The sequence below is a fragment of the Callithrix jacchus genome, chromosome 6, assembly GCF_049354715.1.
Source record: "Callithrix jacchus isolate 240 chromosome 6, calJac240_pri, whole genome shotgun sequence".
Taxonomy (NCBI): Eukaryota; Metazoa; Chordata; class Mammalia; order Primates; family Cebidae; genus Callithrix; species Callithrix jacchus.
Genome location: NC_133507.1, coordinates 23,291,292 through 23,318,352, shown reverse-complemented (window position 1 = coordinate 23,318,352; position 27,061 = coordinate 23,291,292). Strand labels below are relative to the sequence as shown.

The 27,061-nt window shown below is 41.2% G+C and overlaps 2 protein-coding genes across 8 annotated transcripts in view; both read right to left on the bottom strand.

Moving 5' to 3' along the window:
* The window catches only part of LOC100397885 (high affinity cAMP-specific and IBMX-insensitive 3',5'-cyclic phosphodiesterase 8A), a 71,140-nt gene extending 52,395 nt beyond the window's left edge, over positions 1-18,745 (bottom strand). For 2 of the 7 annotated variants that reach the window (XM_035303898.3, XM_078329052.1), the window contains exons 1-7: positions 18,574-18,745; positions 15,964-16,070; positions 14,053-14,173; positions 9,631-9,840; positions 8,619-8,823; positions 1,914-1,988; positions 275-339 (exon numbers count right to left, since the gene is read on the bottom strand). In XM_035303898.3, the coding sequence (XP_035159789.2) occupies positions 275-339; positions 1,914-1,988; positions 8,619-8,823; positions 9,631-9,720 (435 nt within the window). In that variant the 5' untranslated portion in view covers positions 9,721-9,840; positions 14,053-14,173; positions 15,964-16,070; positions 18,574-18,745. Of the gene's footprint in view, positions 1-274; positions 340-1,913; positions 1,989-8,618; positions 8,824-9,025; positions 9,257-9,623; positions 9,841-10,389; positions 10,505-14,052; positions 14,174-15,963; positions 16,071-16,690; positions 16,759-18,573 lie in introns of those variants that run through there. The other 5 variants (XM_078329054.1, XM_054257275.2, XM_054257276.2 and 2 more) reach the window with 5 other exon arrangements.
* Positions 18,746-21,543: 2,798 nt separating this feature from the next.
* Positions 21,544-27,061, bottom strand: part of LOC100397517 (elongation factor-like GTPase 1) — a 32,435-nt gene continuing 26,917 nt past the window's right edge. Inside the window, exon 4 of the mRNA XM_017969342.4 lies at positions 21,544-23,571. Coding sequence (XP_017824831.4) covers positions 23,447-23,571 — 125 coding nt within the window. The 3' untranslated portion in view covers positions 21,544-23,446. The remainder of the gene's footprint in view (positions 23,572-27,061) is intronic.

The following is a 27,061-nucleotide window of genomic DNA, read 5'->3' as shown; positions in this document are numbered from 1 at the left end:
TTCATTATATTGGCCCTGTCTGCCTCAGCGTCCCAAAGTGCTGGATTCTACGTGTGAGCCACCACGGCAGTAGGTTTTCATGGAATATTTAGCAAGTTGCTACTGAGAAATATGCTCACTACTAGTTTGTAAGCGATGCCATCTTTTGACTAACATATCAATCAGGCCTCAGTTGGTCACACATTCCAGTGACTGGTAGCTAGAGTTCATGACAGCTGAGTCTAGAAGCCCCAGGAAAAGATATGTCTCTTCAAGACAAAGAAATGCATCTTACTAAGTCAGGTGACATCTCCTCCTGAAGCTTTTGACTTGTGCACCCCTTTGGGTCTTGAACAGGAGCTAGGAGAACACAAAGAGACAGTCAGTGCACTGGTGATGCTGAGGAATCCCACAAGGAGGCTTGGGAAATGTGGACCAAAGCTGCAATGTATGGAGGTGGGCTCTTGACAAGCATGGACTGAGCTGCTGCTGGACCACTCTCCTTGGTGCTGAAGGAAGGCAAAAGAGAGGGGAAGAAAGAAATGAAAGAACCTTGGCTTTCTAGCTAGGGCAACCTCATCAGTGTGAAAAAGTCTGAGAACCGGTTAATACAGAAAGGCACTGTATGGCTCAGTGAGAGCATCTCATCACACCTGCTGCCCACATTAAGGTCTAGGCAAATCCCAACATTTTATGAAACGTTACAGGATTATTTAACTTCTGTGGATCTACATATCCTGCTACTACATTAATCATCTATCCTGTTGTATTTTGAAAATTTTAAAAGCTTACATATTTATTTTAATTATTAAGTGTGCATTTCAATGATATCATATTTAGTGAGTAACATTCATGATGCTGTGGCAATAATGAGAAAAATCTAAATTCATAATCTAGCTTCCACCTTGGGCAATGAAAGAAAAACAGCAGTATAATGTCAAATAGAGGAAAAATAAATAACGACTGCAGAAATTAATGGAATAAAAAACAGAAAATCATCAGAGAAAATCAACAAAACCAAAAACCAATTCTTTGAAAAGATCAATAACACTAATAAACCTCTACCTTGTCTAACCTCAAAGGAAAAGAAGGAAGTCACGATATACTAATAATATCAGTGAAATCAACAAATAGCAATAAAGGAATATTGTGAACACATCTGTGCTCACACTTGGAAACATTATATGAAATGAGCTAATTTTTTGATCTGTTTCAGAAGATTAAAAGTCTTCTCATGATAAATGAATCATCTGAATAGGCCTATATTTATATTAGAAATTGAATCAATAATTAGTATCTTCTCAAAAGAACAAAAACACTATCTTCAGATGATTTCAACAGTAAATTCTACCAAAATTCTTACAAAGAAACAAAGTCTTACGTATAAGCAAGTAATCATAATTTTAGTATTTCCTTAGTTACATTTAAAAAATTATGTTTCCAAACAAGACACAAGAAGGTTTACAATTGCTGTATTCATAATTGCCCAAACTGAAAGCAAATGTCTAAACATTTGAGATGTCGTTTACTATCAAAAGTGAACCAAGCCTGGGCAACACTATGAAACCCCATCTCCACAAAAAAAAAAAAAAATTAAATTAGAAAAAAAAAAAAAAAACTTGGTATAAAGCATGTGCATTTCAGCCATCTGCTTGGGATGCTGAGGTAGGAGGATCACCTGAACATGGGGAGGTCAAGATTGCAATGAGCTGTGATTGCACCAATGCACTCCTGGGTGACAAAATGAGACCTTTTCACAAAAACAAACAAATAAAAAGAACCAAACTCTAAGTTGTCAATGTAACTTTACTTGTGTAGTTGCATCATCCATTGATTTAATTCATTAAATGACATAGCATTTACTGAGTTTGTAAACTGGATGAGTAAACAAATTATTTGCTTCAATAAACTTAATGATATAATTTCCACCCTACCTTCATTTACAATGGGGCAAATTTTCTTACACTTCCATTTTTTTCGTACCCGGCTCCTGATGCGGCCAGCCAAACCTGCAATGTATTATAATAGAGACAGTACTTGACATCTTGCTGGCAGAAGACCACAGAGAAATTAGTAAAAATTTATTCAGTTTAAACTTTTGATCCTAGTTTTCACTGACTGCTTTTTAATGCTACCTGAATTACATCTGGGTTCTAGGAAGATTTGTTTGTCCAGGTAGATACCTTTATTCAGATGAGACAATAAAAAAAAGCAGAAGATCCAAGTTACCAAGAATAGGCTGGGTTCAAATCCTACTTAGAATCTGCACATACCTGAAAGACGGATATGAACCCATCTATGCCTCTCTTCCCTATTCTGAGATGTAGAAACATTAGTAGATCTATGCTATAGACGTACTAAGGTCTATAGCACCTAAAAGGATGAAATGCAGATAAAGACTTTAAAAGACTCATTTTTTTGGTAAATCCCCTAAAATGTTCAATCATTCAATGTCGAGAAGGATAATCCAGATACTTGGTAGTGGTTGAACACAGAGTGGGAGCTTGTATGTCCCCTGTGCAGGGTAGGATGGAAAGTGACTTCACAATTTCCATGGCCACATGATTTCCAGCTCATGACAGAGATCTGTGATTTCCCTGATCCCCACATCAGCCCCAAGGGACAGGCAGGGAAGGGGCTACAACCCATATTTTCCAATTCAATAAAAAGACATCTTACTCTTTTTCACAGCTCCATACTTCTCCTTCATGTAGAAGTACCAGCTTATTTTACTAGTCCCTTACTAGGCATGTCAGTTATTTCCAATATTTAACTATTGAAAATAATGCTACAAGAACTTTGTACATAGTTTGTTTTATATTTATGGAGCACACCTTCAGGATAAAATTCCTCAAGGTAGGATGTCTGGTTTAAATGCATTTTCATGGTTGTGAGATTGTGCCAAATTCCCCTTCATGGAGTTGGGCCTTTTTGCATTTCCACCAGCAATATATGAATGCACCTTTCCTTACAGCCACAACAAAGAACGTTTTGCCATGTTTTTGGGATCTCCCTCAATAGGAGAGACGCTGCAGTAGAGCTGTCCTTTGCCTTTCTTTTATGAGTGAAGATGTGTTTAACAATCACCTGCATTTCTTTTTCTGTGACTTGACTATTTACCACTTTATTATCTACTTTTAGTGTTACTTGATTTTTCTGAAGTCGGCCCTTTTCAGGTCCTTATAGTTTTTCTCTTCACTGTTGGCTCTCACCTGAACTACTCCACCAGCCTCCTAGCTGCTCTTCCTGCTTCCACCCTTGCCTGTATTACAGTATATTCACACAGAGCTGCTGCTCAGTCTTTTTCTTAGAGAACTAACAGTAATCCTGGGCTATAATCCTCCAGTGGTTTTTCATCTCAACTGAAGTCCATCTTATCTGTGAGTGCTCACTACATGTACAAGGCCTTCACCCACCTTATTCATCCCAGGATCCTTTCACTCTGCTGCAGCCACCCTTGTGTCTTTCTGTCCTTTGCCTAAAACAACTTTGTTTCAATTTCAGGAATTCCAAAGCGGATATCCCTCTCTGGAAGCCCTCTCCCATCATCCTCACAAGGTTCCCTTCACTTTTTTATTTTTAAAAATAAATAAGATGGGGTGTCTCTGTGTTGGCCAGGCTGGTCTTAAACTTCCAGCCTCAAGGAATCCCCTCATCCTGGCTTTCCAAAGTGCTGGGATTAAAGGTGGGAACAAGTGAACCCAGTCCATTTCACTTTTAAGACTGTTCACATGTCACTTAAAGAGAACATCCAGCTCTTAGCACCAACCTGCCCTCCTCTTTAATCCATTACCCTGCTTTACTATCTTCCCAACATGTTACCACCTGCCATTCTTGACTATTCATGTGCTAGCTGTCCTTACTTCCCTATTGAATGTAAGGGTCAGACTTAGAATGGGGCTCTCTGTTGTGTTCCACTGTTTGCCCTGCTTGCCCTGCATCTGCAACACTGCCAGGCCATTTAAAAGTGCTCAATACATATATTTCATTTTACCCCAAACTAGTTAAGTTTCTCCCAGTTCTCCCAGATCTGTCTTGTCTTTTGATTTATCATCTAAGACAGCATCAGATTTTTTAAACTGGTGGCTATTTAGAATTAAAGACACAAGCTATCAAGATCCATAAAAATATAAATGAAGTATGTTAATGTCTATTTAAAAGTCAACGGTAACTGCAGTTTGACAGAAGTACATTTAATACTAAAATGCCTTAAATACAAAGTGACTCATTTCATCAGGTTAATTATGTCACTAGACAAAATATATTATCTGAACTTTATAATGAAATATCACGCATCTGTCATCAAAATGTGCTTTACGTGTGTTCTTAGAATCAAACATGACAGGATTGTGTCTGACTTTACGAAAAAAGACGGCCAATCAGAAAGGGTACTAGGGACTTTCACCAGTCTGTAGTACACTAAGCAGTTATTCAAAGTCATCAGGTACAGCAGGGTGCCCTGGCATGCAAAGACATCCTGGCGTGCTGTCTAGGTGTCAAGTACTGTTTGAGAAAGTTACGCCATTATTTCACTGCTTTAAGTAAAAGTTACAAGGCAGCACATATAAAATGATCAAAGAATTCTATTTTATAAAAAAGTTTGTGAAATAAAATATTCAAATGCATACCAAAAATTTCCAGAAGAACCAGTACTCAAACAGTAACACAAGTGAGCTCTGGGTATTCTGGGTATAATAAGTAACTTTTCTTTGTTTCCTACATCTTTTACATGAAACATACTGATGGTTATTTTAAAAGGAGGGTTCAAAATAACTACTAGAAAGCAGTAGACCTGCTGCTCAGAAGTCTCAACATCATATGCCCATTCTTTCCCTTCCCTGACCCCTCACTTGAGAGAGCCAGCAAACGAGCAGCGTTCTTATGGTAAGAACACAAAAGGCTGCATGAAAAGTTGATGGGTAGTGATAAAATTGGATAATGAGCTCCTACTATCTTAATCTGTGTTACTTATATTACCCCCAGTCATATTACATATACTGCTAAATAAACGCATGATAGGACAAAATATGTTTGAGTCTGAGATCTAAACTTCTCTTTAAAATGGCTTCAAGACACAATGTTCTTTTGAAATATTTCAGAAGAGAACAATGAAGCAGAGCATCATTTATGGCATAAGTTCCTGAAACAGGACTTGGCACCTAGAGAGCACTCCAGGATGTCTTTCCACAGCAGTGCACCCTGCTCTACCTGATGACTTTAAATGACTGTTTAGTGTGTCACAGAATGGTTGGAGCACTGGTTACTGTGATATTTGTCTAAGTCACCAAAAGAATTCAATTTGTCATTATAGAAAGGTTAAAATGTTTCACATCTAAGTAGGAATTTATCACTTTCCGAGAAAAGTGATACACAATTTTCTGAAATGAAGATATTAACAACAAACTTTGAATGCGTCTATACTTTATATTGAGTGTTCTGAACATGTTGCTTTCTTGTTTTATTTGCCCAGCCAGGCTGGAGTGTATTGGCGCGATCTCGGCTCACTGCAACCTGCAATTCCCGGATTCAAGTGATTCTCCTGCCTCAGCCTCCCAGGTAGCTGGGATTACAGGTAAGTGCCACCACGCCTGGCTAATTTTTTGTATACTTAGTAGAGAAGGGGTTTCATCATGTTGGCCAAGCTGGTCCCAAACTCCTGACCTCAGGTAATCCGCCCACCTCGGCCTCCCAAAATGCTGGGATTACAGGCATGAGCCACTGTGCCTGGCCAAAGAATAAACACTGAAATTGAGGTTTCTGTTATCCCTTTACTGAATACCACAAAAATACATTTGAAACTTACTATCATGCACATACACATAAAATGGTAAATTCTGCACTCACAAACTATTTTTTCTTCAACTGTTCTGATTTACAACTTCTTACTCGCAGCCTGTGCTCAATGTGTGGGGCCTTACCTGCCCTCTTGCCAGCTTCTCCCGACCAGGGCATTCTCAGCTTCCAATCAGTTAGCACAAGAAACTCTTTGTTACCCCTACTTATATCCTTATCTATTTCAATAAATGTATAGACAGAAGGCAGAGCCAGGAGAGATGGCACATGCCTGTATTGTCAGCTCTCCTATAGGCTGAGGCAGCAGAAGTGCTTGATCCCAGGCCAGGAGTCAGAAGCCGGCCTGTGCCACACAGTGAGGACCCATCTCTTTAGGAGGAAAATCGAAGAGGTAAATGTTGTGTAAAATAAAATGCAGGGCCAGGCGCGGTGGCTCAAGCCTGTAATCCTAGCACTTTGGGAGGCCGAGGCGGGTGGATCATGAGGTCAAGAGATTGAGACCATCCTGGTCAACATGGTGAAACCCTGTCTCTACTAAAAATACAAAAAATTAACTGGGCATGGTGGCGCGTGCCTGTAATCCCAGCCACTCAGGAGGCTGAGGAAGGAGAATTGCCTGAACCCAGGATGCGGAGGTTGCAGTGAGCCAAGATCACGCCATTGCACTCCAGCCTGGGTAACAAGAGCAAAACTCCGTCTCAAAATAAATAAATAAATAAAAATAATAATAAAAAAATAAAATGCAAAAGGAACTAATCAAGATGAAAATAAGTTCTAAGAGAGGTTTATGTTATGGGTAGACCTTAAAATAGAAGACCTTCTAAAGTTTGTCAAGCTCTTTAAGAACTGAGTTTAGCATCACTACGACCTCCGATGTCTACTTTGATGACTTAGAACCTCAGTTCTGTTCAGCAGCTGTCTCACACAGTCCCTTCAGATCTCTAAGCCTTCCTTTCTGCATCAGCAACATAGGGAGAATATCCACAGGCCTTATTCGTATTTGGAAGGTTCCAATAAGATGTACATGAAAACATGTTTTACATCCTAAAGAATAAGGAAAAGGCTCACTTTGTTCTCTCACTACCTCATCTACCAAATCGGACAGAATATCACACAGAGGCTTGCCATACACCACCAAGCAAGGAGTTTCCACAGGTACTTGCATGCTTTGTGTATAAGGTACAATCTATTAAGTCTCATAATTATTTGTTCATTCTTTCACAATTTTTCAATATTCTGAAAAGGGAGTACAGCACTTCCTTGTTACAAAGGCACACCCATCATGAGGCTTAATTATTCTGTGAAAGGTAAGAGCTAAACTGAAGTTTAAACACAAGAGCTGTAAGACATTTTCTCCATACTAATAAAATCTCTGCCGTTAAAATGAAAGAAATGAGCTGATCATATTTCTGTGTCTTTATGATATAATGTTTTCTATTTCAGTGGACTTAGTTTTTGTTCAAGAACTGGTTACCCAGAATTATCGGTTGCTAGATTCATCTATTTCTAAAATCCTAAAGAATTTTAGACTGAAGACTGCTGGCCCTGGCTGATGCCTGTAACCCAAAAAGCCTATGTCACCTAGTTACCAGGAAACAACCAAGTCAGGCTACTGGCTCACAATGCCCTGCCCCACAACCCCACCCAATGGCTCACAATGCCCATCCCTGCTGCTGCCCACCTGGGGTCACCATTCCCCCCATGTGACTGCATTATTCATCCTGGGCTGCCTGAGCTTTCCAGTCCTGAGAAAAGTGTGTGGAGGGGAGGGTGGTTGTTACTGGAAGTCACCCTGGGGGCTGAACTCAGGAGAAAACCCTGGTTACTAATGTCAGTTCCATTAGCATCTCTGGTTTTCTGAGTCTGGTAGCTTTTCTTTGCTCAACAAATGTAGTGATACACAAATGTTTGACTGATTTTGTAACTAATTTCTCCTCTCCTGTCTTACAAGTGTTAGTTTTTGTCTTCAATTTGACCATAAGAAAAAATGAAATGTTTCCTCTCTCCTCCCCTTTCCCATCCTGTAGGAAGGGGAGCCATGAAAACAAACTCTTTTCCATAGGCAGGGTCTGGCCTTCTAACTCTATGGTCTTTACCTTACAAATTCAAGTCTAAAGTTATTTCATCTCTTTTGGAACCTGTAACCAGGAGCTAGCTCTACCTGTCTTTCAGAACAAGGAGGTAAACAAAGCCCGTGAAGTTACTGGAGAAGAGCTGAAGAGACATTCACGTCAAAGTGGGAATTTTAAAGTAATCAGAGCTCCTCGGCTAAACTTTTGGGTAAAACAAAAACAAAAACAACTTTTCTACAGCTCTGGCAGTAACATTTCATACCTTTTGCAGTCATTTTAAGCATGTCCCTCAATTTTTCCTTCTCTTTTCAAATTACAATTGGAAGAAATAAAGCTGCTTCTGTCAAGGTGACTTCAAACCATCTATTAAGAACACCATATAATCTCTTCCATAACACACTCTATTTTAAATTTAAGAAGTCTCCAAATATTTGAGTCTGAATTATCCCAATTATTAGCTTCCTTATCGAATAGGAGAAAAGAAATGATTGGGCCTTTAACCGGCTCCTTCACTGAGGTACCATAGTAGCTGGATAGGTAAGGCTAGAGAATGGGATAGAGATTCCAAAACTGGAGTATCTGAATTTTCATTGGGGAAAGAAAGAGACTAGACCAAAAATGCCTCAAGCAAGAAGGCTCAACAACAAAGACAAGAGGCAGGACTAGCCTTTGTCCGAGGGAGCTGGAAGCTGAGGATGTCTGCGGGGTGAGGGGATGGGAAGGAGGTGGGGGACGTGGTGGCCAGAGAGCAAATGGCACCCCTGGCTTCTTTACCTTTGCGCCGCTTTGACTTGATGGGCTGCACATGCTGGACCTGCGCCACTCCTGGATGTAACACGGCAGGCTCTGCAGTGGAGGATGCTGGTGCTGCAGCTGCCGCAGACTGAGTCTCACATTCACAAGACGGCGCCACTCCCTGCTGGCACGAGGTACAAGACCCAGGGTCTAGGCAATTCCCCATGAGTGACCTACAAGGGGACTTTCAAAAAAAAGCAACAAACAAAATCAGAAAAAAGAACAATGAGAACACATGGACACAGGGAGGGGAGCACTACACACTGGGGTCTGTTGTGGGGAAATAGGGAGGGACAGTGGGTAGCGGGGTGGGGAGTTGGGGAGAGATAGCATGGGAAAAATGCCAGATACTGGTGATGGGGAGGAAGGCAGGAAATCATGTGTACCTATGCAAAAATCTTGAATGTTCTTCACATGTACCCCCACACCTAAAATGCAATTAAAAAAAGAAAAAAACAAAACAAAGCAACACACACACACACACAAAGAAAAAAAGCAACACACTGAAAAAAAAAAAAAAAAAAGAAAAAGAAAAGCAACAGAGCAAGCGCCAAGGGCAAAAACACTTCTGTGAGAGTAGTCGGAGCTCCTCCTCCTCCCACTACCAGCTTCCGACTGAAGGCTGCTGGCCCTGGCTGATGCCTGTTACCCACAAAGCCTCCTATGTCACCTGGTTACCAGGAAACAACAAAGTCAGGCCAGTGGCTCACAATGCCACTTCCCACAAACCCATCTAATGGCTCACAATGCCCATCCCTGCTGCTGGCCACCTGTGGCAACCCTGCCCCTCTTGGTGACTGCATTATTCATCCTGAGCTGCCTGAGATATTCCATTTTTCACTATAGGCCTCAAAAAACTCAGAAAAGTCCCTTCATAGATTCTATATAGAGAGCGTGTCTAACTTGTGAATAAAAACAAAGCTATCATTCTGCGTGATAAATCCACAAACACAAAGCATTTTCACAGAATCCTTTGGGGCCTACCTCTCACCTTTAGCTTCCTGTTCTTAGTTATTTGGGCTTCTGTCTTGTATGCTCTGTCAGGTTCTAGGCCTTGTAAGGGTGACTTCCATGTCTCCATTCATTTATATGGGCCCAGGACGGTTGGCTCTTGGGAGGGTCTTCATGGTGACTGAGGCCATGGATCCTTTACACTGTTCCTTGAATCCACTTGACACGAAATGCTCATCCTGAAATGATGCTTTGAAAGTGATGCTTTCAGTCAATTAGTGGTCCACTGTATTATGGATCCCTAGTACCCAATATATGGCATATAAGAAATGAATGAAAAATGAGTGAATGAACTCAAGTGTGCCTACAAGGCGAGAGAAAAGTGGTCCTACTTACTGGGTGTGCTACAAAGGCATCTGGGACCATTGGCTTTGCTATTTGATAGTAGGCCTGGGGCTTTGAAGGTTGGTATATCCTCATTCTAAACCTCAAATTCCAATAAATTACCACCCAGTGGACAAAGGTCCATGGCCAGAGCTCTTGGTGTGAACAACATACCTTTTCTGGGTGTGATTAATTGACAGGGACTATACTAAACTAAAACTAAAAACAATGTTTGTGTGCTGACTACCCTCAAGCCATGGTGATAAAACACTCTGTATACATGATCTTATTCAATGCTTGTTACAAATCCATGAAGTGGATTTTTAGACAAACTTTCTATTCTAGAGCTTTTTGGAACAAGAGGCTAGTGTGGTGAGCTTTCACCTACTCAGCAGCAGATTCAGATATTTGTTACCTGATGGCCAATCTCATTACATGTATACTCCTACATGCTTCTCCTCTTCCTCTCACGATTTTATAGCAAATCCCACATATCATATAATTTCCTCCCCGACTGTCTTGGTATATGTCTGTAAAAGATACAATTTTTGTTTGTTCTTTCAAGACAAGGTCTCTGTCACCCAGGCTGGAATTCAGTGGCATGATCTTGGTTCACTGTGGCCTCTCCTGCCTCAGCTGCCTGAGTAGCTGCAAGTACAGACTCACACCACCATGCCAAGCTAATTTGTTTATTTGTATTTTAGTAGAGAAAGGGTCTTGCTATGTTGCCCGGGCTGGTCTAGAATTCCTGGATTCAAAGGATCTTCCCGCCTTGACCTCCCACACTACTGAGATTATAGGTGTGAACCACCGTGCCCGGAGACAAGAACTCTTTAAAAAATATAATAATCCCAATACCATCATCAACCAACCATCTTACACCATTGCTCTTTATCACTGTCCACTCCCCTTCTAGTTTCAAATTTCCAGTCATTTCATGTGTATATTGTTTGAATCAAGATCCAAATAAAGTCTCTATTTGGAATTGTATGATTCACCTCTTACAATTTTTTTGATCCTGACAGCTTCCCACTTTGATTTCTGTGCTGTCCCTTGCAGCCCATTTATTGAATAAATCAGGCAATTTCCCCATACTTTGGATTATGCTAAGTGTATTCTTATCATGCTGATTCTCATACTGTGAATTTTGCTAATTGTTATCTTGTGATGTTGGTAAACTTGCTCTTCACTTTGTTCCAGTTTTGACAAATCAGTAGTTTGATCTCAAGACTTGGTGAGATTCAGGTTGGACTTGAGGGTCAGGGCAAAGATTGTGCTAGTTTCTTCTGGGAAAAGGTGTGTACTTTCTGGACATCTTTTTTCTTTAATTGGTGATTTTAATGGCCATTGATCAGTTATGGATTGAACAATGAAGGTACTGTTGTATCATTCCTTCTTTGTTTATGAGCTGCCATACTTCCAGAAAGAGATACTGCTACCCGAAGAAGGGCCTTGCATGAAGAAAAAAATGAAGCAAATACAAAAAAAAGATGCTGCTTCTTATAAACTGTATTACTCACTTGTACAACTTATATAGAAAACACCAGTTCAAGGCTTGATTTCTTCTGTTTGCCATTTTTCAAAATGATGGGCTGTTTCATTTATATCCTTCAATGGTGACCACTTCTATTAATTAATTTATTTAGACAGGGAGGGTCTAGCTCTGTTGCCCAGGCTGGTATGCAGAGAAGCAGTCATGCCACTATAGCCTCAAACTTCTAGGCTCAGGTGACCCTCCCATCTCAGCTTCCTGAGTAGCTGAAACCAAAGACACGGGCCCTCATACCTGAGTAATTTTAAAATATTTTGTAGAGACAAAGTCTCCCTATGTTGCACAGGCTGGTCTTGAACTCCTGGACGAAGTGATCCTCCTAACTCAGCCTCCCAGAGTGTTGAAATTATAGGCATGTGGAAGTGTGCAAGCCCACTTTTATTTTTTCAAAAGGATCATTATGAATGCAGATATTCAAACATATCTGATATATCTCAATTCACTGCAACTATTATCCTTATTAATGTACAAAATGTCCTATCTTTGGTTAGAAGGAGTCCCTTCAGATTGGCTCTTCAGACATGTTGAAATCATCCTAATAATCTTTGATGGATTCTTTGCTATCCAGAGTGACAATATGTTCCAGGCTTCTTACACATTTCTGGCCTAGACCTGGAATCAGCACTTTCCCAGGAAGGCTTGTTTTCTTTCACTGGGCAATGGTATTTTGAGACTATATTGAGCCAAAATCTTGGGGCTAGGAGTAAATAGTATAATTTTAAAATGTAGAAAGCCGCCTGGCTCATGCCTGTAATCCTAGCACTTTGGGAGGCTGAGACAGGTAGATCACCTCAGGTCACAACTTTCAGACCAGCCTGGACAACATGGCTGGTCTGAAAGTTGTACTAAAAATACAAAAAATTAGCTAGGCATCATGGCAGGAGCCTTTAATCCCAGCTACTTAGGAGGCTGAGGCAGGAGAAACACAGTTAAGAAAATGAATAAAAGCAAGCCTGCACACAAATACGTAAGTATAAAAATAATGTTGTGAGCCTGGGTCTAAATAAAATAAATGAGTAAATCTGAGTCTGCCAATAAATAATTAGATACCTAGATAGATAAATACATAAATCCAAGCCTGCCTCCAAATAAATAAATAAATAAATTCGACCTCCTTCTCCATAAATATGTCAGCAAATAAAATAAATGCAAGTCCGCCTCTAAATAAATCACTTAATAGACAGATAAATAAATCGACAAATAAGCAGCCCCACTTGGTGGCTCATGCTTTTAAGCCCCTACCCATTGCAAGCCTGAGCCAGCTATATCATCTGAGATCAGGACATCGAGACCAGCATGGCCAAGAGGGTGAAAGAATCCCTGTCTCTATTTAAAAACATACTAAGATGAAAATAATTAAATAAATAAGTAAAAATATAAATAAATAAATGCAAGCCGGGCTTCCTGCTTCTAAGTAAATAAATCAGTAATTATGTAAATAAATAATGGCTGGAGGAGATGGCTCAGTCCTGTAATCCCAGCACTTTGGGAGGCATAGACAGGTGGAACATGAGCTCAACAGATCAAGACCATCCTGACCAACATGGAGAAACCTGGTCTCTACTAAAAATACAAAAATATTAGCCAGGCATGGTGGCACGCTCCTGGGGTCCCAGCTACAAGGGAGGCTGAGGTAGAAGAATCGCTTGAACTAAAGAGGGGGAGGTTACAGTGGGCCAAGACTGCACCACTGCAATCCAGCCTGGTGAGATAGCAAGAATCCCACCAGGGATTGAATATAAAATCAATAAATCAAACAATCAGTCAATCAAGAAATGCAAGCCAGCCTCTTAAATCATTAGATAGTTAAGAAAATGTATAAATGCGAGCCTGCACACAAATACATAAGTAGATAATTAAATGTCAGCCTGTGTCTAAATGAATAAATAAGTAAATGTAAGCCTGCCTCTAAATAATTAGATTGGTAGATAGATATACATAAATCCAAGGTTGCCTCAATATATATAATTAAATGCAACCTGCTTTTCCATAAGTACGCCAGTAAATAAATGAATGAATGCAGGTTTGCCTCTAAATACATTGATTAATAGATACATAAATAAATCAATAAATAAATAACCTGGTGGCTTATTTGATACATAAATAAATCAATAAATAAATAACTTAGTGGCTCATGCAAAAGCAAATCCCCTGCCCATTTGGAGACTGAGCCCGGTTTATCACCCAAGATCATGACATCGAGACCAGCCTGGCCAAGATGGTGAAAAAAACCATGTCTCTATTTAAAAAAAATAATAAGATGAAAATAATTAAACAAATAAATAGAGACTTAAAAAAATAAATGAATGCAGGATGGTCTGCTTACTACTAAGTAAATAAATAAGTAGTTAAGTAAATAAATAAATAAAGGCTGGGGGCCGTGGCTAAAGCCTGCAATCCCAGTGCCTTGGGAGGCCAAAACCAGCGGATCACGAGGTAAAGAGACCAAGACCATCCTGGCCGACATGGTGAAACCCCATCTCTAATAAAAATACAAAAATATTAGCGAGGCTCGGTGGCACTCACCTGTGGTCCCAGATCCTCCGGAGGCGTAGGAGGAAGAATCGCTTGAATCCAGGAAGCGGAGGTTGCAGGAAGTCAAAAATGGGCCAGTGCACTCCAGCCTGGTGACAGAGCAAGACTCCCTCTAAAATAAATAAGCAAATAAATAAATAAATAAATGCGAGGCTGCCTCTAAATCATTATACAGACAGTTAAGAAAACGGATAAATGCAAGCCTACACAGAAATACATAAGTATAAAAAAAATGTTGTGAGCCTGGGTCTCAATAAAACAAATGAGTAAATGTGAGCCTGCCTCTAAATAATTAGATAGCTAAATAAATACATAAATAGAAGTCTGCCTCCAAATAAATAAAGTGAATTCGACCTGCTTCTCCAAAAGTACATCAGCAAATAAATAAATAAATGCAAGTCTGTCTCTAAATAAATCAATCAATAAGCAGCCTCACTTTGGTGGCTCATGTTTTTAATCACCCACCCATTGGGAGACTGAGCCGGCCATATCACCTGAGATCAGGACATCGAGACCAGACTGGCCAAGATGGTGAAAGAATCCCTGTCTCTATTTTTAAAAATACTAAGATAAAAATAATTAAATAAATAAGTAAAATATAAATATATAAATGCAATCCAGGCTTCCTGCCTCTAAGTAAATAAATCAGTAATTATGTAAATAAATAAATAAAGGCTGGGCGACATGGCTCAGTCCAGTAATCCTAGCACTTTGGAGGGCCAAGACAGGTGGAACACGAGCTCAAGAGATCGATGCCATCCTGGCCAACATGGAGAAACCTGGTCTCTACTAAAAATACAAAAATATTAGCCAGGCGTGGTGGCACGCTCCTGGGGTCCCAGCTACAAGGGAGGCTGAGACAGAAGAATTGCTTGAACCAAAGAGGGGGAGGTTAAAGTGGGCCAAGGCTGTGCCACTGCACTCCTGCCTGGTGAAAGAGCTAGAATTCGTCTAAAATCAATGAATCAATGATCCAATCAATCAATCAAGAAACGCCAAGTCAGCCTCTAAATCATTACATAGTTAACAAAATGAATAAATGCAAGCCTGCACACAAATACATAGGTATATAAATATATGTCAGCCTGTGTCTAAATGAATAAGTAAATGTAAGCCTGTCTTTAAATAGATAGGTAGATAGATAAACACATAAATCCAAGCCTGCCTCAAAATATATAATTAAATGCGACCTACTTCTCTGTAAGTACATCAGCAAATAAATAAATAAATGCAAGTTTGTCTCTAAATAAATTGATTAATAGATACATAAATAAGTCAGTGAATAAATAGCCCCGCTTAGTGGCTCATGGACAATGGACTGCTTTGGTAGTGATTTTGTTTTTTCTTCATTAGTAACCAACAGCACAGCTAACCAAGAAACCATACACATTTGGGGCCATGTCAAACTGAAGAGTTTGTGCCTAAGAAACAATGAACAAATTGAAAAAACATGCTAAAAATTTTAAGAAAAGATTGGGCAAACATTCAGTTGAATAAGGGGTTATTTTTTTTTAAAGGTACAAGCCAGTAACACTACAAGCTTGCAAAAAAAATAAAAAACAGCAGAAAAATAACCAAACCAAATAACCTGAAGAGATATTTGTGCAGACAAGAAACTGATACAACATTTGCAAAAATGTGGTTACCATTACCACGCATGAGAAAAATGAAGATCAAAACCACACTCAGATCTTATCTCACTCCCAACTACAATGAATATTATAAACAGATTAAAATACTTAAACAGACAACTTCTTGTATTAATTTCCACAAAGAGGAACTTTGTGGAAATGTAAATTAAGTATTAACACTATAAAAAACAGTTGGGGGTCCTGTAAAGAATAGAAAAGAAAAATACCATACTATCTAGCATTCCCACCACTGGGTATACATTCTACCTACCTGTCCATCCACAGAGGGATAAAGAAACTCTCGTATGCATACACTAAGGAATATTCTTCGGCCACCAAAATGATGAAACAGTGTCATGTGGAGCAACCGAGATGAACCTAGAAAACATTATGTTAAATATGAGCTGGGCCAAGAAAGACAAACACTGAATCTTAAGATGTCTATCTTAAAGAGGTAGAAAGCACAATATTGGTTACCAGGGTCTGGGAGATAGAGGGGGAGTAGGGATTGGTATGGAAGCATAGTTATCTTAACCTTAAAGGCATAAATCTGAGTGTTCTCCTCCTCAGCCTGATGACAGGAGTTAACAATACTATATTTTTCAAAACAAGAAAGGAGAATTTCGAGTGTTCTCTCCACACAAAAATAATACCTTATGAGGGAATAGAGATTCTAAGTACCCTGATTTGATCATTACTCAATCTATATGTGTGAAAATGTACCCTAATTATGCATCTTTATGTTGCGAAAAAAAGTTAACAGAAATAAATACATATTGCTAAAAATCACAGGGAACCATAAAAACACTTCATATCTAAAGGAATCCTGAGAAATACAATCAAAGTGAGGACCCACAATCTTCAATATTAAATTACACTGCCAAGCTGCAGTTATGCTGCAGATAGATAGTACTTGGATAAAAACAATACCTAGAACTGTGGACAAAAACGGGGAGGACAAAACAAGATCAATTCAAACATGGACATAGTCAACTCACTTTGATAAAGACCACCGTAATGTGGAAGGCAGAGTCTGCTCAACGAATGCCTTTGAGAAAAATGTTATCTGGATGCAGAAGAGAGAAACAGGACCCCGATTTTACATGATATAGGAAAATCAACCCCCGCACCCCCCACAACCCCCCAAAAAACAAACACACACACACACACAAACCCCTGAAGACCAGAACAAAAGACCATAAACCACAAAATGTTTTTAACTAAAACACAGGTTGAGCATATATTCTGGGTCATTTGAATCTCTGTTCACCTTTGAAAAGAGAAAAAGAAAGAAACACCCTGGAAGAAAAACCTCATTGACAATTAAATGCTTTGTAACTGATACCTATTTCCTTATATGGATGACCAAAATTACATGCATAAAAGGCAAAAATAAACGTGGACTACATCAACCAGAAAAATTTCTGCATGGCAAAGAAACTACTTTCCAAATAAAAAAAAGCATCCTATAGATTAGGCAAAACTTTCAGGTAATCATGTAATTCATGTGTTGTCATCTAAGGTGTACACAAAAAACACTACAAAGTAATAAAACAATCTAATATTTCACAAAGGACCTGAACAGGCAATTCTGCGACATAAAACCAAACAACAGATAAAAGGTCCTCAAAATTATCCAACAAAGTTAACTAACTGCGTGTGGTTTAATTAAAAACCACACAGATAAACTCACACTTACTGAACATTCCTAGAAACATTTTTTTAAAAATAGGAGAGGCCAGGCTCGGTGGCTCACACCAGTAATCCCAGAACTTTGGGAGTCTGAGGCAGCAGATCACCTGAGGTCAAGAGTTTGACACCAGCCTGATCAACACGGAGAAACCCTGTCTTTACTACTGATACAAAAATTAACTGGGCGTGGTGGCACCCGCCTGTAATCTCAGCTACTGGAGGGGCTGAGGCAGGAGAACCACTTGAACCCCAGGAGGAGGTTGCAGATCTGGGGTCACTGCAATCTCCGCCTCCCAGGCTCAAGCAATTCTCCTGCCTCAGCTTCCCGAGTAGCTGGGATTACAGACACCCGCCACCATGCGCAGCTAACGTTTGTATTTTTAGTAAAGACAGGGTTTTACCGTGTTGTCCAGGCTGGTCTCAAACTCCTGAACTTGTGATCTGCCACCTCAGCTTCCCAAAGTGCTGGGATTACAGGTGTGAGCCACCTTGCCTGGCCGGGTCAGGAGTTCCAAACCAGCCTGACCAACATGCAGAAACCACGTCTCTACTAAAAATACAAAAATTAGCTGCGCGTGATGGCACATGCCTGTAATCCCAGTTACTTGGGAGTCTGTGGCATGAGAATCACCTGAACCCGGGAGCGTAGGTTGCAGTGAGGCCAGATGGCACCACTGCACTCCAGCCTGGGCAGAGCAAGATTGTCTCCAAAGAAAAAAAAGAAAAGGAATGCGGGTATGGTTTTCGAGAAAAGGGAACTCATACACTGTAGATGGAAATGAAAAGTCAGAATACACACCACGGACAACAGCTAAATACCTGGAGACTCCTCAAAGAATTGACACTACAGACGTCCCCTGCTCTATTGTGCTCTACTGAGGTCTCTTTCTAAAGGTCCTGAGACATCAAAATAACCCTGGACCTCAGCTCAGAGGCCCATGGGGCTCGGAGGGCCCCAGGTCCGCGCTTCACGGCGGCCTCTGGGCTGGCCCTCCTATATGCTGGACGCAGGTCGCACACCATTTCCGGCCAGGGTGCGGACGCCGGGGCAGCCAGGACCCCACAACCGCCGCCATGCAGACTACTGGGGCCCAGATGCCCACAAGGAGTCAGGGCCCAAAAGCGAGCGGCGGGGAAGGAGCAGGGAGGCCCAGAGGGTTCCCGGTGGGGTCCATGCCCCGCCACTTACCGCAGAGACCTGCCTCCTGCTCCCCCATCACGTGGAAACCACCACGGCTTCTCCCAAGCTCGCTGGGACCGCGCCACCACTTCTGGACGCCGCGGCTTCTGCTCCTTGGGACACGACTCGTCTTCTGCTCCATGGGACCGCGCCGCCATCTCTGGCCGCCGCTTTCGCTCTCTCCAACCACACCCCCACGGCTTCTGCTTGCTTCAACGACGCCACGGCTCCTGCCGGGGCCCTGCGGGAAGTGTCGCCTCGGCTTCCATAGCGGCAGCGCACGCCGGCAGCGGCCCTAGTGATCGGCTGAAGCACCACCCCCTCTTAAAGGGGCCGCGGCTCGGACTGCACAGAAGCAGCTTCACCTTGCGGCACAGGCTGAGCCTCTGCCCAGCCCCAGAGGTGGACGAAAGGCACCCAGTCTCTCCTCCTGGCTTTGGGACCCTAGAGATCACAGGAGTGGAGCCCTGTGATCCCAGCCCCCAGATCAGCTCTCTTTGCCTCGGGAGCTTCCAGAACCTGCCCCTGCCCTCCTCTGAACCTCAGCTTTGCGATCCGCAAAGGAAGCGGCCTGGCCGGAGCTCTGGGGTCCCTCAAGTGCGGCGCCTCAGGATGCAGGCCGGGCTCCCTTGTCCCTCTGCAGAGGGGGCCCTTAAAACCACGGAAAGCTGGGGGCTGCAGGGACAGTCCCGAGGGCAGCAGGGCCTCCCCGGCCTCCCTGTTCGCATCCGTCCTGTGGGAGCCTGGGGGCCTCCTAGGGCCCAGACACCCGCGGCCTCACCGGGGCTGCCTGGGTCACCCGGCTCCCCAGGAGGCAGGCAGGGGCCCTGAGGTCCAGCGCTGCAGCACCTCAACTCCATCCTAGGTCAGCACCCGGGGGGGCCCTGTGGACTGGACCCAGTCAGCCCCTTCCCAGGGAGAGGGACCCTCATCACATCTGTCTCTGTGCCACCCAGGTGAGGGCCATGCTGGCCTCTCCGGGGGATCTGAAGTGAGGCGGTGGAATCCCAGCCACCTGGCCATCATGCTGAAACCGCATCTCTACTAAAAATACAAAATTTAACCGGGCGTGGTGGCGCCCGCCTGTAATCTCAGCTACTGGAGGGGCTGAGGCAGAACCACTTGAACCCGAAGAGGAGGTTACAGATCTGGGGTCACTGCAGTCTCCGCCTCCCAGGCTCAAGCAATTCTCCTGCCTCAGCTTCCCGAGTAGCTGGAATTACAGGCACCCGCCACCATGCATGCAATAAATCACCAAGCACAGGGAAATACTATTATAAAACCTTCCAAATACACCTTGGCTCTCGTGATAGGTGTGTCCAAAGCTTGGATGCATTCAAAGACCCTTAAATATGCCATTGTTATCACTGAGAAATTAACATAGCCGTATCAACAAGGATTTCTGATCACGTGGCCCTTGACTGTAAATACTTTCATACCCTTTCCATTGGATATCTGTTCCATCATGATCATTAGTTTGTTCAGTCACTTAAAGATCAGTTGGCTGAGTGCAGTGACTCATCACTGTGATACTAGCACTTTGAGAGGTAGAGGCAGAAGGAATGCTTGAGAACAGGAGTTTGAGACAAGCCTATGTATCAAAACAAGACTCTGTCTCTACAAAAAATTTAAAAATTAGCCACATGTAGTGGTATGCATTTGCAGCCCTAGCTACTTGGGAGGCCGAGGCAGGAGGATCATCTGAGCCCAGGAGTTGGAGGCTGCAATGGGCTATGATCGTGTCACCGCACTACAGCCTGGCAATTGGGCAGAACTCTGCAGGAGTCCTGCAGGAGGGATGGAGGCAGGGAGGAAGCGAGAGGAGGGACCAGAGTACCATCCTGTATGAAAGGAACCAGGGAAAAATTCATCAGGGGAAAAAACCAGCAACAAAAAGGTTAATAAACTGAAACAGTTTTGATCAGGGTTCAACTACTAATGACTACACTATAAATATCTGAGCCTGTATTCAAGGCAGTAATTCACCTCTTCAGCTTCTCTAACTGCCAGACCCTAGAGTATATAGGGCACAGCCCCTGTAATCTTACCGTCCACAGTACACATTAGGTTTTACCAACTCTAAGTGCACAGTTTCTTGAACCTAGACTACTCTCAGTCCAACTCCATATTCAAATCCTTTTTATTATTCAAGGACCATTCAAAAACAACTTGTTCCATGAAGTCTTCTCTGATACCCAAGCTCAAAAAATCTCGTTACCATTTGGGGAAACATGATCTGTTTTTTTTTTTTGGAGACGGAGTTTCGCTCTTGTTACCCAGGCTGAAGTGCAATGGCACGATCTCGGCTCACCGCAACCTCCACTTCCTGAGTTCAAACAATTCTCCTGCCTCAGCCTCCGGAGTAGCTGGGACTACAGGCATGCACCACCATGCCCAGCTAATTTTTTTTTTGTGTTTTTAGTAGAGACGGGGTTTCACCATGTTGACCAGGATGGTCTCTATCTCTTGACCTCGTGATCCATCCGCCTCGGCCTCCCAAAGTGCTCGGATTACAGGCTTGAGCCACCACGCCCGGTCCACATTATCTGTTCTTTTAAAGCTTTATGGATTCTCATACATGTTCTTCTTCCATAATACTAAGATTAACCTGTAGATTTTACAATCTTGAAAGCTGGAAGTTTGGCAATTAAAGGTGTGTTGTTTTTTCAGAATTTAGGAAAGGGAACAGTTGTTTGCAGCAATGTTTTAACAGTAAACATTCAGGGAGCAATGCAAACTTCCAATTTGGGAATGACAGTTAAACAATTATATCCAATTGATAAGGTATCATGTAGAGGTTAAAATGAAAATTATGAATTGTAAGTAGCCAAATGAAAGCATGCCTACAAAATAAATAATCTAAAAAAGCAAAATATTAAATTATTTCTATCATAAGGTTACAGCTATGCAAAATGTACTATCATGGACAAGGGCTGCAAAAGAAAATGGGAAATAAAGTTGAATTCCAAGGAGGAAGAGTTTTCTTTCACTTCGTGATTTATTGTTAATAACGCTTGTGCAATAACGTTAATTAAAAACACATACAAATAAATGGGTAGATCCTTATTCTTATACACCAGGTCACACTAATGTCTTCCTTTTGTCATAGAGCTATAAGAACCAGGCCAATGTGGTTGACAGGATACAAATGGGCTTCAATCAAATAGGAGATAAAGTATCCTGCAGGCACAATGAAGAATGTAGGCTGGCTGCCACTATAGTTAGATCAGCTACAAGTTTACAGATAATTATGGTAACAGGTCGACCCCACTCTGGAAAGTGGTCCTTAGTGGGTCTGCTAGTAGCTCTATGTTCTTATCATTATAATCAGTGACTTAAAAAATGAGGCACAATGATCAAATCCTAAGTTGACATGAAGGTGGCAGGTAATAAATACTGTGACACAGTCAAGATAACTGAGCAAGGACTCCAATTTTTTTGCTTTATATTTTTATTTTGAGACAGAGTCTCATTCTGTGGCCAAACTGGAGTGCAGTGGCGTGATCTCGGCTCACTGCAACTGCCAACTCCCTGGTTCAAGTGATACAAATAAAAAAATTAGCTGGGCATGATGGTGAGCACCTGTATTCCCAGCTACTTGGAAGGCTGATAAAGAATCGCTTGAACCTGGGAGTTGGAGGTTGCAGTGAGCCAAGATCACGCCACTGCACTCCAGCCTGGGTTACAAAACAAGACTGTCTCAGGAAAGAAAAAAAGGTTTTTAAAAGTATACAGTGATGTATGTGTAAAAATAAAATGTAGACTCAAAATATCTCATGTACTCCATAAATATATACATATACATACGAAATACCCATAAAATTAGGATCACCTGAGGTCAGGAGTTCAAGACAAGGCTGATAAACATGGTGAAACCCCATCTTTAGTAAAAATACAAAAAATTAGCTGGGCATGGTGGTGGGAACCTGTAATCCCAGCTACTCTGGAGGGTGAGGAAGTCAAACCTCTTGAACTCGGGAGACGGAGATTGAAGTGAGCCGAGATTGTGCCATTGCACTGCAGCCTGGACAAGAACAAAACTCCATCTCAAAAATACCCAATAAATAAATAAATAAAAATTTAATAAATAAAAGGAAGAACTAGAGTAATCATAGCTGTAATTAAAACTCTTAATTAATCTAGGCACAGCGGCTCACGCCTGTAATCCCAGCACTCTGGGTGGGCTGAAGTGGTGGATCATCTGAGGTCAGGAGTTTGAGACCAGCCTGGCCAACATGGTGAAACCCCCTCTCTACTAAACATACAAAAAATTAGCTGGGCATGGAGGCGGGCACCTGTAATCCCAGCTACTTGGAAGGCTGAGGCAGGAGCATCACTTGAACTCAGGGGGCAGAGGTTGCAGTGAGCCAAGTCCGCACCATTGCACTCCAGCCTGGGCAACAAGAGTGAAACTGCATCTCAAACAAAACAAAACCAAACCTCTCAGCTAGTACTGTCAAACAAAAAGAGGTATTTTTAAAATGTGAGATTACCAAAGAGTTTTGAAATGAAGAGCAAAAATAAAAAAAAGATTAACAGATTAGAAGAAAAAAATACAAAAAGAAACAATTCAATGACAAGCAGGTAAAAGCTCAGCAATAATCAAGCTCATTACACAGAAATTTCATGGGTAAAAAATGATAACAGAAGCACATCTTTAGAAAAGTGGGTTTTAAAAGTTCAGAAGGGCATTTTCCTGAAATTATTTCCCCAGATAAAATGGTTTTGAGATGATTATTTTCCTACAAAATTTCCCATTTTGACCCCATGCAATTCTATCCATTTATAGAAAGATTTCTTGTTTTTACAATCTATGTAGAAAAAACTAAGTTTTAAAATAAGACTAAGGAAATTCATTTTGCTAAATAAAAAACACCTGAAATCAACTTGTGCCGATTCTTGGAGAATTAAAACAGCAGTCAGCAAAGTCTGAAGTCTTCTCAGAAGATCTCTGAATATCCAGACAGGAAACAAATGGCCTCAGGAACACAGAAGTTCTTTTCATTTCTTTCCAATGGAAGGTGTTGATTGAGAAAGTAAAAAAAAAAAAACAAAAACCACAAGTGAACAGCTGGCTGCATTGATAGACCTTAGACACTAGAAATTGGTTATCAATATAAAAGAGCCCCTCAAAAGCAAAGAGAAAACAGGCCTCAGAGGAGATTCTCCAGTCTAAGCAACAGAACTTCAAATCAATTCGAGAAAAAAAATCCAGATTGACTCTAAATGTAACTTCTTTCAGGGCAGTGGATGTGACAGTCAGTTGGACTCAGGCAAAGTATTAAGAAAGTTGACCAGTGACAATGGTACAGAGACTGCATACCAACCCACATACACACAGTTGCCACACAGAGAGTAAATAAATGGGGCTTCACATAGGGCAGTGATGCGTAGTACAAGGACATTTGTACCTGGGTGAGGCAAGTCAAAATGATCCTTTGTTCCAGAGAGAGAAGGTGACAAAGAACCCTGAAAGTTAAAATATGTATCTCTTCCTGGAAAGTGGCAGAACTGAGTCTGATGGCCAGGTGGTGAGTGCTAGGATAAAAATATAAGGATAGGATGACAAATGATATTTTGAGGTATTATCCTAGGGTGGCCTGGTCACATGCAGTGTCCAGGTGGTGATTTCCAAATAGAAATGAGAAAACGAACACAGAGGAGTGACTCAACAGGGGTGACTCAACGCTCTGCTAGAATTCAGTCTGATAAACACCAACAGCTGATTCTGGCTTCACGTGTTGTGCTGAAAATTCATCTTCTCAGAAAACAAAGAACAAATGCCATTCCAAATCATAATGCAGAAGAGATGGCAATCTGGGGAGAAAACAGGTGTTCCCATTATTTTGGGAGGAAATACATGTTCTCATTATCTTGAGAGAAAGGATAGGCATAGACCTATGCAGGCCCTGGACTTCAGAAAGGATCATTTTGGCCGGGTGTGGTGACTCATGCCAGTAATACCAGCACTTTTGGAGGCTGAGGCGGGTGGATCACTTGAGGCCAGGAGTTTGAGACCAGCCTGGCCAACACAGCAAAACCCAATCTCTACTAAAAGTATAAAAAAAATTTAGCTGGGCATGGTGACACATGCCGGTTATCCCAGCTACTTGGGACACTGAGGCAGGAGAATTGCTTGAACCTAGAAGGAGGAGGCTGCAGTGAGCCGGGATAATAGAGGGGGGAAAAAAAAGAAGGAACATTTCAAACATACAGAGGGACAGGAAAAAAAAGACAACTAACACACATGGTAAGTTCTAGGATAACAAACCCTACAATAAAATTCCTTTGCAAAGTAACGAGAGAATCTAAAGGAAATCAATCATGAATGATCTCAATGACAGAAAAAGGAAGAAAATCCCTCCCCAACCCCTATTTTAGGAGGATATGCACAGTAGAAGGAAGAGGATGCCAACTCAGGTGATCAGTAGCACGTCCAGGATACTCAAAATCAGAACAAGCAGAGTATACCAGAGTAAAAGAGCTAAAGACAGTGCAAAGGGCTTTTCCCAATACCAGTTGAATATCTATCTCTTTTTCAAAATGAGTGGGACCAGACGTGTTTTAGATTTTTGATTTTTTTTCAGATTTTGGCATATTTGTATTACACTGTTTGAGCATCTGAAATAAAAAAAATCCAAAATACTCCAATCAGCATTTCTTTTCTTTCTTTCTTTCTTTTTGAGACAGAGTTTTGCTTGTTGCCCAGGCTGAAGTGCAGTGGCAATCTGAGCTCACTGCAACCTCTGCCTCCCAGGTTCAGACAACTTTCCTGCCTCAGCTGCCTGAGTAGCTGAGATTACAGGCATCCACCGCCATGCCCAGATAATGCTTTGTATTTTTAGTAGAGATGGGTTTCACCATGTTGGCAAGGCTGGTCTTGAACTCCTGGCCTCAAGTGATCCATTCACCTCAGCCTCCCAAAGTGCTGGGATTACAAGTGTGAGTTATTGCGCCCAGCCATCCAATGGCATTTCTTTTGAGCATCATTTAATGATCAAAAAGTTTCAAATTTTAGTAGATCACTTGGGATCTTGGATTTTCAGATTTGGGATACTCAACCTATACTTTCAAAATATGGAGACATGTCTACAACTTACAGAAACTAATTTCACGTTATAGTGGATAGCAAGAAAATAGGGGTTCATAATACCTATGTTATCTATCACTCTCCTCAGTAAAGAGAATAGTGAACAAACTATAGCAAGTGGAACAAGGTGAAGTGAGAGAACACTGAGGTTCAGGATAGCTCAGAAGTTAATGTGATGACTAAGTGCTTGGCCTTCTTAAATGGTCCTGGTTTGAGTCTCCAGGACCAGAATTATAACTCATGATGTTAAGTGAATCTGCCCTTTTGAGGAATTATGGATAGTAAGGTAGAAACCAGACTGTTTAAGCATAAACGGTCATAAAAGGTAAATAATGAGTAAACTTTTTCAGGAGATAAACACTGGGATTTGTAAATTGCAGACTAGAAAGCCGTATGTTAATTTTGTATAGAATTTTAAAGAAACATTACAGACATTTGTACATGTTTATACAAGCATGAAGTAAATCTCTGGAGACAACATGGACTTTCTAACACAAAATTATATTAACTTAAGCTTTTTTTTTTGCTGACATGATTGGTAAGCTTTTTTTTCTAACGTGATTGATAACTGGGGAACTGCTATAGACGTAAAGGACTTTTAACTTCATCAGAACGTTTGATTTTCTACCTGTCGAGTTTTACTTCTCATCAGATAAGAAAAGGACAATGAAAAAAATAAGTAAGAAATAAATGTGTTAAGATGGTGGTGGTGTGACTGTTCTTGCCATTAACATTTTTCTCCTGTTTACTGTTGTAATACTAATTGTGTTTATAACTTAAGAAAAAATTAGATGTATAGATTCAGTACTCATGTATAAATACAGGAGTTCATATAACTACATAATTTCTACAGTCTAGTCAATTACCAAAAATGTGGATTCTGCTTTTTGGGGAACAGAGTGGGAAAACAACTTTTTTTTTTTTTTTTTTAAGAAATGGGATTGATCTTGACTTCTCACATGAATTAATGAGAAGATGTAATTACTAAACTGCATTAAAAGAAGAATGCTGTATTTCACGAAGGAGGTAATAGTGTAAACATAGACGTTCTCTACTGGCTGGAGGGTATGTGAGGTGCTATGTTCTAATATGGTTGCTTTAAGAGGGATGCTGACCAAATAAAGTATGTCCAAAAGACAGCAACTGGAATGGTGAAAGAATACAGAAATCATAATAGAAAAACAGGTGAAGGATTTGGAGAGTTTTTCTCTTGGATATAAAACTAGAAAACTAATGATTTCCTTCAAATACATAAAAGTGTTATTGCATGGAAGAGAGATGAATGGTGGTACAGATAACTGGAAACTAGCAGGTGACAGATATTTTGCTCAATATAGGAAAAAACATCAACTCACGAAGCTGGCTGTGAGCTGCCCATCAACAGAAGTATTCAAACAGAGGTGGTAT